We start from the raw sequence: 15,707 nt of genomic DNA, 5'->3' as shown, positions 1-15,707 counted from the left end.
GGGAATCCTTCATTTGGGCTCTTCCAAAAAAGAAGACTACAAATGGAGAGTGGCTGCAAAGAATTTCTTCTCTCTGGAGGACCCAGGCCATTTAGGCATCACATGGTCAGCTCAATGATTTCACTGGGCACAATGTGATGCTTCATTTATCCTGTGGAGGTGCTGCAGGGAAAATGAACACTTGCTGCAAGGCTCGCCTGCAAACTCTGAATGTTTCAGCAGTTTTACCTCCATGGCCTATACACTGCTAAGCTGCAGTAGTAGACAGAGAAACATGCACACATATCGCGGAGCTAGTACTGCAGAGACGACCCAAACCAATCCAACAGCACTATATCAGATCTGAAAAACCCATTAAAATAAGTAGTTAATTTACCTCCCAGTAGTGGATAAAACTGAAATGTCTATTTTTAATATTGCATTTTCAGCTTAAAATATGTCTGGGTAGGAAAGAGAGGGTTCTTGTGATATATAAATCCTTGATCAGAGGGGTTGTGTGTTAGTAAGGTTTAGTAGGTAAGTTGCATAGGTAGTTTTAGAAGAGTTAGGGTTGATAAACTATACCTGAAAAAGTGTCAAAGAAGAGAGTCTAGCTTCTGGAATTCAGCAATGAGAGAGTAGAGAAGCACACACGTGTATCAGAAGTGGACGCCAGACACAACACATAGTAATAACAATAAACTACAAGACAAAGCGGAAATGAGAACCTGCCGAGTCTCCAAGACAAGAGGGAAACAACAGCCTTAGTCTGATTTTATTACACAGTCACAATACAGACAGGGACGGACACTGAAGATGGAGTTGCATGCAACACATGCACAGTACTAATGAGGGGATCCAAACTAAGGCCTGCAGGAAATGTATGTACCGGCAAAAGTACGGGTGTCTAAGGCTAAGTGCACATGGTGTTCTCAGCTACATTAAAGGGAATCTGTCAGCAGGTTTTTGCTATGCAATCTGAGAGCAGCATAATGTAGGAGTTGAGAGCCTCATTCCAGCAATGTATCACTTAATAAGCTCCAATACAATTAGTGTTTTATCAGCAGGAGATTATCACTACAGGACTAGGTGTCTCTTGCCTCCTAATACAACCCTGCCTCCAACACTGATTAGCAGCTTTCACCCTATGTACTTTGAAAGCTGCCAATCAGCAGTGGGGACGGAGTTACACAGGGCTCAGCATTCTGAGCTCTGCTACATCTGCAGCAGAGAATACAGGGATTGTATTAAAATGGCAGCATGCGAACCAGCAAGTGATGCATCACTGGAATCAGGCTCTCAGTCACTACATCATCCTTCTCTCGGATTACAGAGCAAACTCTGGTGTCAGATTCCCTTCAAGTGTATACCTTCATGGGGTATACCCGCAACAGTGGCCACAGTCAGGACAGATGCCTTGGCATCCATTCATATAGGGACCAATTGTAAGAAAAATGAAAACCATAAAGTATACATTTTTTTTTGCAGTGGTCCTCAATATAGGAAATGTTGTAGTCTATTGTTTTTCCTATACAGGAAAATAAAAAATTAAATGACCTATTGCAATCAACCTTCTTTTTACACCAATATATTGGTGATTTCCTCCATAATTTGAGAACGTGATTGATAAGTTTACAATACAGGATACTGATGTTTAGGAGATGCGTGGCAGCAGGCCCGGGGTTTGGATGCCCCATCATTCAGCGATTAGTAGCAGGACGCATACAAGGAGCCAATAAATATGCATGCAGCGGAGAACTCCATTTTCCTTACCTCCTGTAGCAGGTCAGCCTGCTCAATGGCTTTAAGAACATTTTTCTTTGACGTCTCTTGGACTTCTCCTCCCAAGAGAAATTCATCCAAAATAAAATACGCTTTCTCAAAATTAAAGATGATATCAAGTTCACATACCTGAAAGCAAATCCAGAGAGAATAAGTTGTAAATTAACAACCAGAATGGGTATTGTTACTGGAAACCCCAGCTGAGCCGGAGCTACGAACTCAGAGCAGATTAAATCAGTCGAATCACAGAAAATGGTACCGTTATTAAAGCAGATCTGTCGCCTCATTATGTCAGAGCAGCAAATAACGGGAACACGGAAACTTTATTAGGCAAAAAAAAATATTCTGTCCATTTGGTTAATATGGACAATGAAAGAATATAGAAAAGTTATGAGACAAGTGTATTCATAAGAGGAGTGGAAATTCCCCACTAGCTGTCCTCCTAGCTGTTGATTGATGGCTAAGAAAACAAGGGATGACTGTATTTTGGATCACTCCTATGTGCAGCTCCAATGGAATGCGGTTTTCCCCAGATAATGGTGACTTCCTGCACAGCGCTCACATAGAGAACATGTCCTGTAATGATAGGGACTTCCTGTACAGAGATCACATAGAGAACATGTCCTGTAATGATAGGGACTTCCTGTACAGCGCTCACATAGAGAACATGTCCTGTAATGATAGGGACTTCCTGTACAGCGCTCACATAGAGAACATGTCCTGTAATGATAGGGACTTCCTGCACAGCGCTCACATAGAGAACATGTCCTGTAATGATAGGGACTTCCTGTACAGAGATCACATAGAGAACATGTCCTGTAATGATAGGGACTTCCTGTACAGTGCTCACATAGAGAACATGTCCTGTAATGATAGGGACTTCCTGTACAGTGCTCACATAGAGAACATGTCCTGTACTGATAGGGACTTCCTGCACAGCCCTCACATAGAGAACATGTCCTGTAATGATAGGGACTTCCTGTACAGAGATCACATAGAGAACATGTCCTGTAATGATAGGGACTTCCTGTACAGCGCTCACATAGAGAACATGTCCTGCACTGATAGGGACTTCCTGTACAGCGCTCACATAGAGAACATGTCCTGTAATGATAGGGACTTCCTGTACAGAGATCATATAAAGAACATGTCCTGTAATGATAGGGACTTCCTGTACAGAGATCACATAGAGAACATGTCCTGTAATGATAGGGACTTCCTGTACAGAGATCACATAGAGAACATGTCCTGCACTGATAGGGACTTCCTGTACAGCGCTCACATAGAGAACATGTCCTGTAATGATAGGGACTTCCTGCACAGCGCTCACATAGAGAACATGTCCTGTAATGATAGGGACTTCCTGTACAGAGATCATATAAAGAACATGTCCTGTAATGATAAGGACTTCCTGTACAGTGCTCACATAGAGAACATGTCCTGTAATGATAGGGACTTCCTGTACAGCGCTGACATAGAGAACATGTCCTGTAATGATAGGGACTTCCTGTACAGCGCTCACATAGAGAACATGTCCTATAATGATAGGGACTTCCTGTACAGAGATCATATAGAGAACATGTCCTGTAATAAGAGGGACTTCCCGTACAGCGCTGACATAGAGAACATGTCCTGTAATGATAGGGACTTCCTGTACAGCGCTCACATAGAGAACATGTCCTATAATGATAGGGACTTCCTGTACAGCGCTCACATAGAGAACATGTCCTGTAATGATAGGGACTTCCTGTACAGCGCTCACATAGAGAACATGCCCTGTAATGATAGGGACTTCCTGTACAGCCCTCACATAGAGAACATGTCCTGTAATGATAGGGACTTCCTGCACAGCGCTCACATAGAGAACATGTCCTGTAATGATAGGGACTTCCTGTACAGCCCTCACATAGAGAACATGTTCTGTAATGATAGGGACTTACTGTACAGCGCTCACATAGAGAACATGCCCTGTAATGATAGGGACTTCCTGTACAGCCCTCACATAGAGAACATGTCCTGTAATGATAAGGACTTCCTGTACAGCCCTCACATAGAGAACATGTCCTGTAATGATAGGGACTTCCTGCACAGCGCTCACATAGAGAACATGTCCTGTAATGATAGGGACTTCCTGTACAGTGCACACATAGAGAACATGTCCTGTAATGATAGGGACTTCCTGTACAGCCCTCACATAGAGAACATGTCCTGTAATGATAGGGACTTCCAGTATAGCGCTCACATAGAGAACATGTCCTGTAATGATAGGGACTTCCTGTACAGCGCTGACATAGAGAACATGTCCTGTAATGATAGGGACTTCCTGTACAGAGATCATATAGAGAACATGTCCTGTAATGATAGGGACTTCCTGTACAGCGCTCACATAGAGAACATGTCCTGTAATGATAGGGACTTCCTGTACAGAGCTCACATAGAGAACATATCCTGTAGTGATAGGGACTTCCTGTACAGAGATCATATAGAGAACATGTCCTGTAATGATAGGGACTTCCTGTACAGCGCTCACATAGAGAACATGTCCTGTAATGATAGGGACTTCCTGTACAGCCCTCACATAGAGAACATGTCCTGTAATGATAGGGACTTCCTGTACAGTGCTCACATAGAGAACATGTCCTGTAATGATAGGGACTTCCTGTACAGCGCTCACATAGAGAACATGCCCTGTAATGATAGGGACTTCCTGTACAGCCCTCACATAGAGAACATGCCCTGTAATGATAGGGACTTCCTGTACAGCGCTGACATAGAGAATATGTCCTGTAATGATAAGGACTTCCTGTACAGAGATCATATAGAGAACATGTCCTGTAATGATAGGGACTTCCTGTACAGCGCTCACATAGAGAACATGTCCTGTAATGATAGGGACTTCCTGTACAGCCCTCACATAGAGAACATGTCCTGTAATGATAGGGACTTCCTGCACAGCGCTCACATAGAGAACATGTCCTGTAATGATAGGGACTTCCTGTACAGCGCTCACATAGAGAACATGCCCTGTAATGATAGGGACTTCCTGTACAGTGCTCACATAGAGAACATGTCCTGTAATGATAGGGACTTCCTGTACAGTGCTCACATAGAGAACATGTCCTGTACTGATAGGGACTTCCTGCACAGCCCTCACATAGAGAACATGTCCTGTAATGATAGGGACTTCCTGTACAGAGATCACATAGAGAACATGTCCTGTAATGATAGGGACTTCCTGTACAGCGCTCACATAGAGAACATGTCCTGCACTGATAGGGACTTCCTGTACAGCGCTCACATAGAGAACATGTCCTGTAATGATAGGGACTTCCTGCACAGCGCTCACATAGAGAACATGTCCTGTAATGATAGGGACTTCCTGTACAGAGATCATATAAAGAACATGTCCTGTAATGATAAGGACTTCCTGTACAGTGCTCACATAGAGAACATGTCCTGTAATGATAGGGACTTCCTGTACAGCGCTGACATAGAGAACATGTCCTGTAATGATAGGGACTTCCTGTACAGAGATCATATAGAGAACATGTCCTGTAATGAGAGGGACTTCCCGTACAGCGCTGACATAGAGAACATGTCCTGTAATGATAGGGACTTCCTGTACAGCGCTCACATAGAGAACATGTCCTATAATGATAGGGACTTCCTGTACAGCGCTCACATAGAGAACATGTCCTGTAATGATAGGGACTTCCTGTACAGCGCTCACATAGAGAACATGTCCTGTAATGATAGGGACTTCCTGTACAGCCCTCACATAGAGAACATGTCCTGTAATGATAGGGACTTACTGTACAGCGCTCACATAGAGAACATGCCCTGTAATGATAGGGACTTCCTGTACAGCCCTCACATAGAGAACATGTCCTGTAATGATAAGGACTTCCTGTACAGCCCTCACATAGAGAACATGTCCTGTAATGATAGGGACTTCCTGCACAGCGCTCACATAGAGAACATGTCCTGTAATGATAGGGACTTCCTGTACAGTGCACACATAGAGAACATGTCCTGTAATGATAGGGACTTCCTGTACAGCCCTCACATAGAGAACATGTCCTGTAATGATAGGGACTTCCAGTATAGCGCTCACATAGAGAACATGTCCTGTAATGATAGCGACTTCCTGTACAGCGCTGACATAGAGAACATGTCCTGTAATGATAGGGACTTCCTGTACAGAGATCATATAGAGAACATGTCCTGTAATGATAGGGACTTCCTGTACAGCGCTCACATAGAGAACATGTCCTGTAATGATAGGGACTTCCTGTACAGCCCTCACATAGAGAACATGTCCTGTAATGATAGGGACTTCCTGTACAGTGCTCACATAGAGAACATGTCCTGTAATGATAGGGACTTCCTGTACAGCGCTCACATAGAGAACATGCCCTGTAATGATAGGGACTTCCTGTACAGCCCTCACATAGAGAACATGCCCTGTAATGATAGGGACTTCCTGTACAGCGCTGACATAGAGAACATGTCCTGTAATGATAAGGACTTCCTGTACAGAGATCATATAGAGAACATGTCCTGTAATGATAGGGACTTCCTGTACAGCGCTCACATAGAGAACATGTCCTGTAATGATAGGGACTTCCTGTACAGAGCTCACATAGAGAACATATCCTGTAGTGATAGGGACTTCCTGTACAGAGATCATATAGAGAACATGTCCTGTAATGATAGGGACTTCCTGTACAGCGCTCACATAGAGAAGAGCTCCAATTATATTTCAGGAACCCTAAAAGGTAGAAATCTGCTTTTTGAAAATATTTCCTAAACACATATCACTGATTGCTATAGTAGTAAATAACATCTATAGAATGCAAATTATACATTAAAATCATCTTTAAGGAATGCATAATAACAATTCCCAAAGATGGGCTGGGTTTACAAGACCTGAATATTGATGTGTAATCAATCATAATGACAGTATTGATGAGACTACCAATTCTGAAATACTTAGTAGATCTGATTATCATATAGTGCTAGTAATCTGATCATTAGGGAATGTCCCTAATGGGGTATAACACATAACGTAGGGGATAGGGGACATGTCTGTGGACTCTGGGGATAAAAGAAGGTGAAAATCATCGAATTTAGCCCATTCATCGCTGCAACAGGAAATAATAACCTACAAGGAATAGGAAGCAGCCAGCTCTAAATCACATGATTTACATTGTCTGAAGTTTTAATGAGAGTCATTCCTCAGACATGGTATTTAATCTAAAGTGCTGCAATTAAACTCACACTGCCAAAATACTTGTCCAAAAGCTCCACGTAACGGTGAATTATTTCCAGGGTGATAAGTTCATTGTCTTGGTCCTCAATGGCGCAGCAGAAGTAAAGGCTGGCGTACCTGAAATGAATAATGGTTTTCAGCAGGAGTGGCTTTTATAAAGGGTCACACACACAAAGCTAATGGCAAAGAACCAACAGAGCAAAGGAGCCATAAGGTAAAATAGGCCTATGAGGCATACATACACTAGGACGCTTATCCTCCCACTATGGACTAATGGACTCCAAACCAGAGGAACAAATTTGAAGATTGCGTTTTCATTACTGTTTTACTTGCCTTATGCCAGGGAAAAAAGTTTGATATTTTTCAGGTCAAAATTAGCAAAGCCTGTAGAAACACTGGACCATTATAGGTCAACAGAAAAGGGACTTTGTGTCTGTTAGGGCTCAGACATGCTTGAATTGTACCCTATTGCTAAGCTAATTGTGGGGGTCCCACTAAGAGGTAAATTAATGAAATCTATGTCCTCTAGACACTCTTTGAAGCAAGCTTCTGCCTATTGTTGTCCAACCACTGAACTTAATTTGTAATCAAAACTGGATGAGAACCAATATAGCAGACGTAAGAAATGCCAAAAGAGTTACCAAAATGGATAATAGAATGAAAATGTGCAGCGTGAGCTTATTATTATTGCTCTCATACATTCTTATCGTGGTTACATCGCACTCTCCAATCTATCCTGAAATCAGCAGCGAGGCTCGAATTTCTGACCAGCCACTACACCAATTCCTCCTCCCTGTGCCAGCCATTGCACCGCTTGCTCATTCACTGTAGAATACAATGTAAAATTGCTGTTGCCCAGCTACAGTTTATTTAGCAAAAAAAACAAAAAACTGTTCTTTATTCATCCTGCCGGGGTCCAGTGTGGAGTCAGTACTGCTTTTCCTGATGTCTGACGTTACATCGATAGCACTGCGGTCAATAACTGAGCTCAGCAGCTCTGCCCGAATTGATGGCACGAGCCGCTTGTCTCAGTTTTTGACTGCAGTGTTGTCAACATGTCATCATCGCTGCAGACTATAACAGACACTGGGAGCTGCGGTAAAGACTCAGTGCTGGACCAGGGAGGGTTAGTAAGGATGTTTTTAAAACAAACCACCAGGGGGACAGGGGTTTTCCAAAACCGGAAACAGTTTTAACATACTCATTCATAAAGCTCTCCAGAATGCTGCACCGCCCCACATCTTCTCACTTATCTGTCTACCACCTTAACTGTGCTCTCCATTATTCTGGTAATCCAAGACTAACATCCTCCAAAATATTATCCTCACACTTCCATCTTTTCTCGCGCTGCACCAGATCTCTAGAATGCACTACCCCAGACAATCAGATTAATTACCCAAATCCACAATTTTAAGAATACCCTGAAAAACACTTCTTTTTTTTAGCTAAACCTTTCATAGTCCCTAATCTACGTCTTCTGCTTATCATGTAACTTTCCACCGCTGGCGGCATCTTCTACTGTGCAAGCATTCAGTGAAGGCGCAGATCGTTTTCAGACCCTGTAGAAGATGCGGAGAGGAAGTCATGTTGGTAAATCACATCACAAACACTGACATTGGTATCTAATTTCATGAGACTAAGGCTATGTTCACACATTGCGTTTTTTTCAGCATTTTTTTAATGCGTTTTTTTATGCAAATTTTCAGCTGTATTTTACAGTACTAACAAAGTCTATGAGATTCCAGAAATCTAATGCACACACCTTGGTTTTTTTTTGTTCAGGATTTTGTGCTTTGCGTGGTGATTTGCAGAGTAGAGCATCGCTTCTTTCAGCATTTTTCAGCGTTTTTCACCCATTGGAAGTAATGGGTGGTGAAAAAAATGCTGAAAAAACACGGGTGTCAGGTTTTTCAGCAGTTTTGTGCCAAAACCAGAATGAGATTTTTCTTTTCACTGAACTTTATGTACATGCATAAAGAGACAAAAGGATAGTGAAAAAAAAAGCAGCAAAAAAACAAGCAAAAAAGCAAGAGATCAGGTTTTGCTGCAGAAAAAAAAGCTGAAAAAACCCAATGTGTGATAATAGCCTAAGGAGTGATTTGTGCCCTGTGCCTCAATATTATCACTAAACCCAAGCACAATTATAAATTGAGAATACAAGCAGCAGACAAAAAGCCCACAAAATACGTTTCTGGTAAGCAGGTACAGTTTAAAATGTAGGAGCTGTAGACAACAGGTTAAAGGAAGCTGTCACACACCCATTACCCTGTAACCTTTCCAAATCTGTCAGCCTCAGTGTTGCTATATAATTACTGACACTTATAAAGAAAAATCTGCTAAAAGCCTGTCCCTGATTGAGTACACTTGGAGCTGATCCATGCACCGATGCCGCAGCATCTTAGCAGCCTCTCCCGCTCGGTAACCATTGCACTATTAAGCTCACACTGGCAGTACATTAATTCCTGAGCCGCTGTCACGGAGCAGTCAGACACGTGGCAGCGGCTAGGCCCGTGGGGAAGAGGTTTAGGTTTGAGGAGATGATAATTGGGAACATTTGTTGAGTGCTCCTACATTAATCCAAAAAGCCATCTATCTTCTCCTCTACAAAGGGCAGATCTGGCCTCGCTCTGCAGAAGTATTATATATATCACATTAGTGCAATTAAGACTTGCTTGAAATTTAGAATATCACACAAATGGCCAGCTTGTCCTTGAGATGAGACCTTTATAAACCATGTTAAGATACAGGCAGAAAAGACATCTCCAATAATCTGCTTTGTTATGTTTAACCAAAACAGCAGGTACGCCAACCAGGAAAAATAGCTGAATTACAGATTTTTCAGCTTCTCAGGTTATTACAGGGTTAGTCTCTGTTATTTATGGCACCAGGGATATCCCGCAGAATACCACCTCTGCCAACACTTGTGACGAATCCACACCTCGCCACCCCCCTGACGTCACAATTACGTCAGACAGATCACATGATACGGATCAGCCCTTTGCACCAACGTGACATTCCGCACCTCCTCGGGGACGCAGAAGATCAGGTTGGTACAGTTCTACACAGACACCCGATGTCCACACGGGTACAAGAAGGCACCGGGAGTGAGAAGAGGTGGCCCACTCAGTCACTGACGTGGCACCACACTCGCTCACACCCCTGACAGGCTGAGAGGCCCCTTCGCTAGCCCCAGTGAAGCAGAACCTTGTCGGCCTGGTAGAGCTGCCACCAGTTTCTATTAGATATAATTCCCACTAGGACTGGGCGATTATATCGGGGCAGAAACAAGCCCGGTAGCGTGTTTGTTGAACCGAACAACGGACACGAGAGTTCGTGGATAGAGATAAAAGAGCAGCCCAAGGTTAAATTATATAATTAATCGACTTAAGGGCACACTAGACAATACACTATATACATAAGGGATATACATACATAATGGTCAGAGACGCAAACACAATAGTGGTGTTACAAAAGATATAAGCGGTTATTGAGAGTCAGTTACCAGTCAGATGGAAGGCCTGGCTTGCGGGGGGAGGGGCTGCCACATGGGAGGCTTGTGGTCCCCTTGGTTTCAGGACTTCTCCCACACGATGCATTGTCGCAACCTCCCAGGAAAAAGACTACTGAGCTAGGACTTCTGGAGCTCTTAACCCCTCTCGGTCACTCCCCCTCCTGCCCCCTGGCTGGACCTACAGGTGCATCTCACTAAATTAGAATATCATCAAAAAGTTAATTTATTTCAGTTGTACAATACAAAAAGTGAAACTCATATTATATAGAGTCATTACAAACAGAGTGATCTATTTCAAGCATTTATTTCTGTTAATGTTGATGATTATGGATTACAGCCAATGAAAACACAAAAGTCATTATCTCAGTAAATTAGAATACGTTATTACAACAGCTTGAAAAATGTTTTTAAAATCCGAAATGTTGGCTTACTGAAATGTATGTTCAGTAAATGAACTCAATACTTGGTCGGGGCTCCTTTTGCATCAATTACTGCATCAATGCAGCGTGGCATGGAGGCGATCAGCCTGTGGCACTGCTGAGCTGTTATGGAAGCCCAGGTTGCTTTGATAGCAGCCTTCAGCTCGTCTGCATTGTTGGGTCTTGTGTCTCTCATCTTCCTCTTGACAATACCCCATAGATTCTCTATAGGGTTAAGGTCAGGCGAGTTTGCTGGCCAATCAAGCACAGGGATACTGTTGTTTTTAAACCAGGTATTGGTACTTTTGGCAGTGTGGACAGGTGCCAAGTCCTGCGGGAGAATGAAATTTCCATCTCCAAAAAGCTTGTCAGCAGAGGGAAGCATGAAGTGCTCTAAAACTTCCTGGTAGACAGTTGCGCTGACTTTGGTCTTGATAAAACACAGGGTACCTACACTAGCAGATGACATGGCTCCCCAAACCATCACTGATTGTGGAAACTTCACACTAGACCTCAAGCAGCTTGGATTGTGTGCCTCTCCACTCTTCGTCCAGACTCTGGGACCTTGAATTCCAAATGAAAATTGGAACTCTGGGACCTTGTGGAGTGTGTCAATGACTGCCTTCTAGACATCTGTCAAGTCAGCAGTCTTCTCCATGATTGTGGAGCCTACTGAAACAGACTAAGAGACCTTTTTAAATGCTTAGGAAGTCTTTGCAGGTGTTTTTTGTTAATTATTTTAATTTACTGAAATAATGACTTTTGTGCTTTCATTGGCTGTAAGCCATAATCATCAACATTAACAGAAATAAACACTTGAAATAGATCACTTTGTGTGTAATGACTCTATATAATATACAAGTTTCAATTTTTGCATTGAAGAACTGAATTAAATTAACTTTTTGATGATATTCTAATTTAGTGAGATGCACCTGTAAATCCCTACCCCTGGTCTCTCTCAGCTAAAAACTCCAAAAACTAAAATGGGCTATACTTCCTTAATGGACAGAACGAGATAGCCGGTTCTGGTGTCATCGGATCCAGCCGGGCACCTGCTACTCATGGAGACCAAACACAGTGGCCCTAGGTGCTTCCGAAAGGCTGTGCATCTCCCTATCCCAACGTGCTAGACGAGGCTGGAAGCCAGGGTGACATCCCCCATAGTCTTGGGATCTCGAAAATCTAGGTTATAAATAACTGGGACATATAGTATTCCCATAACTCGGTATTCAATTATAATTGTCTGACACATAGGGACGGCCGCATGGCTGGGATCTCCAGGGGTGCTTCCGGTAGCAGCTCACAGCTAGCTGGTGGGGGTTTTGTCACTCACTGTCCCTCAGCCACCTCCCTTCTTCTTCAGATGCAGAAGTGTCGGATTACAGCTGAACATTGTAGACCTCTATAATCCCCTGCCAAACAGGGCATAGTGATTGACATGGGATTAGATCTTGAATATTCTTCACAGTCTCATCATTATAAATGGTGAACACTGCAAAGTGCTTATAATAGCAAGCAACTCTGCAATGTTGTTAACATTTTTCTTTTTCTTTTTTTACTTTGAAGGTTTACTGGTCCTGGCTGAGGTTACCAACCACCACTGAAGCCTATCAAAGGTGGCCGATCTCCTAGGCAATGAGTGCAATACTTGAGAATTCTTTTCCATAGTGCATGTAAGCCCTGATGTGAAGCTGGCTTGATCGCTGGACCAGTCCGCTGACACTGCAGGGGTAAAGCTTCCTCCTACAGCACCATCAAAAAGCACAGTTAGGGCCAGAAGCACAACAATGCTGTGGGTGTGAACTGTCAATCAATCAGGAGTGCACCGCCCCCCAGCAAGCAGGAAGTTGGGAGGCTGGGGAGTGGTGCTGGTGAAGACAAGTAGAGACAAAAGGTTGCCCACTTTATCTTGATTTTCCCAAATATGTTAAGGACGATGTTGTGGCACTTGTTAATTATTATGACTTCTTCTCCAGTACTTGTTAGTGCTGCCTTCCTTGCAGACTGCACAACTCTCCTGTTCAAAAAATGGCTTCAAGTGAAGGAGAATGTGATCAGACCTGTCAATCAGCCTCCTCCAATTGGAAAAAAACAGCTTTCCCACGTGCGGCTGCCGGTCAGGTCTGGTCACAAGCTACCATAACAAGTGCAGAAGGAGAACCTGTGATACTTATATACAGCGGGTAAAATAAGTATTGAACACCAATTTTCTAAGGAAATAGATTTCTAAAGGTGCTATTGACATGAAATTCTCACCAGATGTTGGTAACAACCCACCGAATCCACACAGGCAAAGAAATCAAACCATAAATGTCCATAAATTAAGTTATGTGTAATAATAAGAAATGACACAGGGAAAAGTGTTGAACACCCATGAAGAAAGAGAGGTGCAAAAATTGGTGACGTGTTCAATACTTTTTTCACTCGCTGTAAGTGCCATCAAATCAAGTCTCCAAAACATTTACTAAAGTCAAGATAAAGTGGACAACCCCTTCAAGGCTGGAATTGATGCCTTCATTAGTGATGAGTCCTTGTACGCCTCTAAGGCTGATTGTAGCCATTTCCGCTCCATGGAAAGCATTGCAATAATTGTAGTGATCAGATCCTATCATTAACTGAAAGCCATAACAGTTTTCCATACTGATCTTCCTGACATCTACAACAGTATCAAGCATGTTAATGGGAAAGCTCATCCTAGGAATAGCGGGCTTTACATTTCCAAGGAGATATATGTATCCGTAATTACGGTACTTGCATTCTCCATAAGGTCTCGATTCTGGATCATCATTCCTTACACCGTGGCACTGTGATGTTCTTCTTATTCCTCCAACATTTGAGAAGCAGAAAAGACTTGTGGGATATCCCGGGCGCTGCCTGTGGATGCACAATGTCTTTACTTTTTGTTTGTTTCTTTTCTTTGATTTACAAAAGCTTATATCGAGGGATGGCTTTCAATAGATCGCAGCGAGGGAAGCTGCTCTGCTGCGAGCGAAATCCCGAGACAGAAGCAGGTCCTCTATGAATGATGTAGCACCGGACTCCCAGCGAAACTTGCAGTGCGCTCTGGGAGAGAGGCAGCTGGGCTTCCAGCCGCCTTCCGGTCCACAGGGCGTGCGGCATTACCCGGCTATCCCTAGCTCGGGATGGTCTCCTCGGCACTGCTGTACTGTCACGTTTAGGGGAGATTTTGACTTCGAGGCTTTCAGTCATAATCCCACAGATGGTCGCTTTGTCCCACTGCCTCCTCAGCCAAGCACACATCATCAGTAGGGTAAATCTAACCTGCCTCACAACGGTTTTCTTATTCCTCCAAGGAATGTATGAATAAATATACAATAGGGTGTTATAATTTCACTGGTCAATTGGGTGTGCCCCTACACTCAGCTCTGATTGGACAATGTCCGTCTTGGCTGATTTCCCATCAACTGGAAACACTCAGATGTCAATTCATTCATAGATTTCCAAGAAGAAAAAGAGAGGGAAAGCACAACAGAAAGCTTCAGGAAAAGATGTTATAGAATTGTAATTTAATGGGGAATACAAGTATTTACCACTAGATAGGCCATAAATGTATAATCATTGGGTGTCCCATAGTTGTAGCCCCCTAGATCTGGCAGGGTATGGTGTGTCATAGATTAAACTTTAATCATTAAAGTGTATGGAAAATACGGAAACCACAGAGTGAGCTTCATGGCTACTTATCCACTGGACCAAGGAAATATTCCCAATCTCCAGTTTAAGGTGTTTCCAAGACGAGCACAATCACATAACATACCTAATGTATATACTGGAGACCTGCATGAATATAACAGCTGGATTCAGTGACAAGGGCACAGAGATCAGTGGAGCAGGACGGCATATGCTATAGCTAGAAATGCAAGTCACATAAATGTGACCTTTTTGCTCTAACAACATGTGCCAATCTGTCAAGATCCATCTCCTATTGCTGCAACATAAATATGGTATATTCATTGCTTCTGACAGCAGAAGATGAGGGTACGTCACAGCCCATCTGCCACCGAGACAGAAATGAGATGAGCATTAAAAACTTAAAATATGGACGAGACTGAATTATAAAAAAAATATCTAAAAACAAGAAAACAATCCCAGATGGTTGACGGTTTGCAACTGAAATGAGGGGGATTAAAAAAAGTGAATCTGCTCTTATATTGCAGAGAAAGAAATAAAGTCAGAGCAGCTGCAGCCAAACATAAAGCACACTGCTTATAGTGCGCCATCGCTGCCTATGAAGAGGGAGTGAATGGTCACTCTACAGCTCACATTATCTCAGGAACCTGTATAAAAAACCTGCCTAGTGATGGGTAAACTACGGGTTATCTCAGATTAAAATCGTCTGATCTTTCTACAGGAACCGTGCTCTCTTGTTTATAGACTTTTCCTGTGTACTGCGCTGTGAAGGAACTCAGCAGTCCTGGCTGTAAAGCACATTGCGCATGGTGCGCCATCGCTGTCCATGAAGAGGGAGTGAATGGCCACTTTACAGCTCACATTATCTCAGGAACTAGGCATTGTCTAGAGGAACCGGTATAAAAAGCACCTGTCTAGTGATGGGTAAACTATGGGTTATCTCAGATTAAAGCAAAAAAAAGTCTGATCTTTCCACAGAAACCGTGCCCCTCTTGTTTATAGACTTTTCCCGTGTAGTGCGCTGGAGCAGGTCAGCAGTCCTGGCAGTAAACATGGCTCATGTATTGCATGGATTTGGAAGTCTCTGCATCCCCAG

General features: G+C 43.1%; 1 protein-coding gene across 8 annotated transcripts in view; it reads right to left on the bottom strand.

Annotated features, from left to right (window-relative positions):
- Positions 1-15,707, bottom strand: part of AP1S2 (adaptor related protein complex 1 subunit sigma 2) — a 100,401-nt gene that overhangs the window by 58,173 nt on the left and 26,521 nt on the right. For 7 of the 8 annotated variants that reach the window (XM_073668052.1, XM_073668048.1, XM_073668051.1 and 4 more), the window contains exons 3-4: positions 7,042-7,150; positions 1,753-1,890 (exon numbers count right to left, since the gene is read on the bottom strand). In XM_073668052.1, the coding sequence (XP_073524153.1) occupies positions 1,753-1,890; positions 7,042-7,150 (247 nt within the window). Of the gene's footprint in view, positions 1-564; positions 597-1,752; positions 1,891-7,041; positions 7,151-15,707 lie in introns of all 8 variants that reach the window. The other variant, XM_073668053.1, reaches the window with a different exon arrangement.

The sequence above is a fragment of the Phyllobates terribilis genome, unplaced genomic scaffold (genome assembly GCF_046119375.1).
Source record: "Phyllobates terribilis strain yellow unplaced genomic scaffold, ASM4611937v1 Scaffold_2__4_contigs__length_985480577, whole genome shotgun sequence".
NCBI lineage: Eukaryota > Metazoa > Chordata > Amphibia > Anura > Dendrobatidae > Phyllobates > Phyllobates terribilis.
This window is presented reverse-complemented; position numbering and strand designations above follow the sequence as displayed.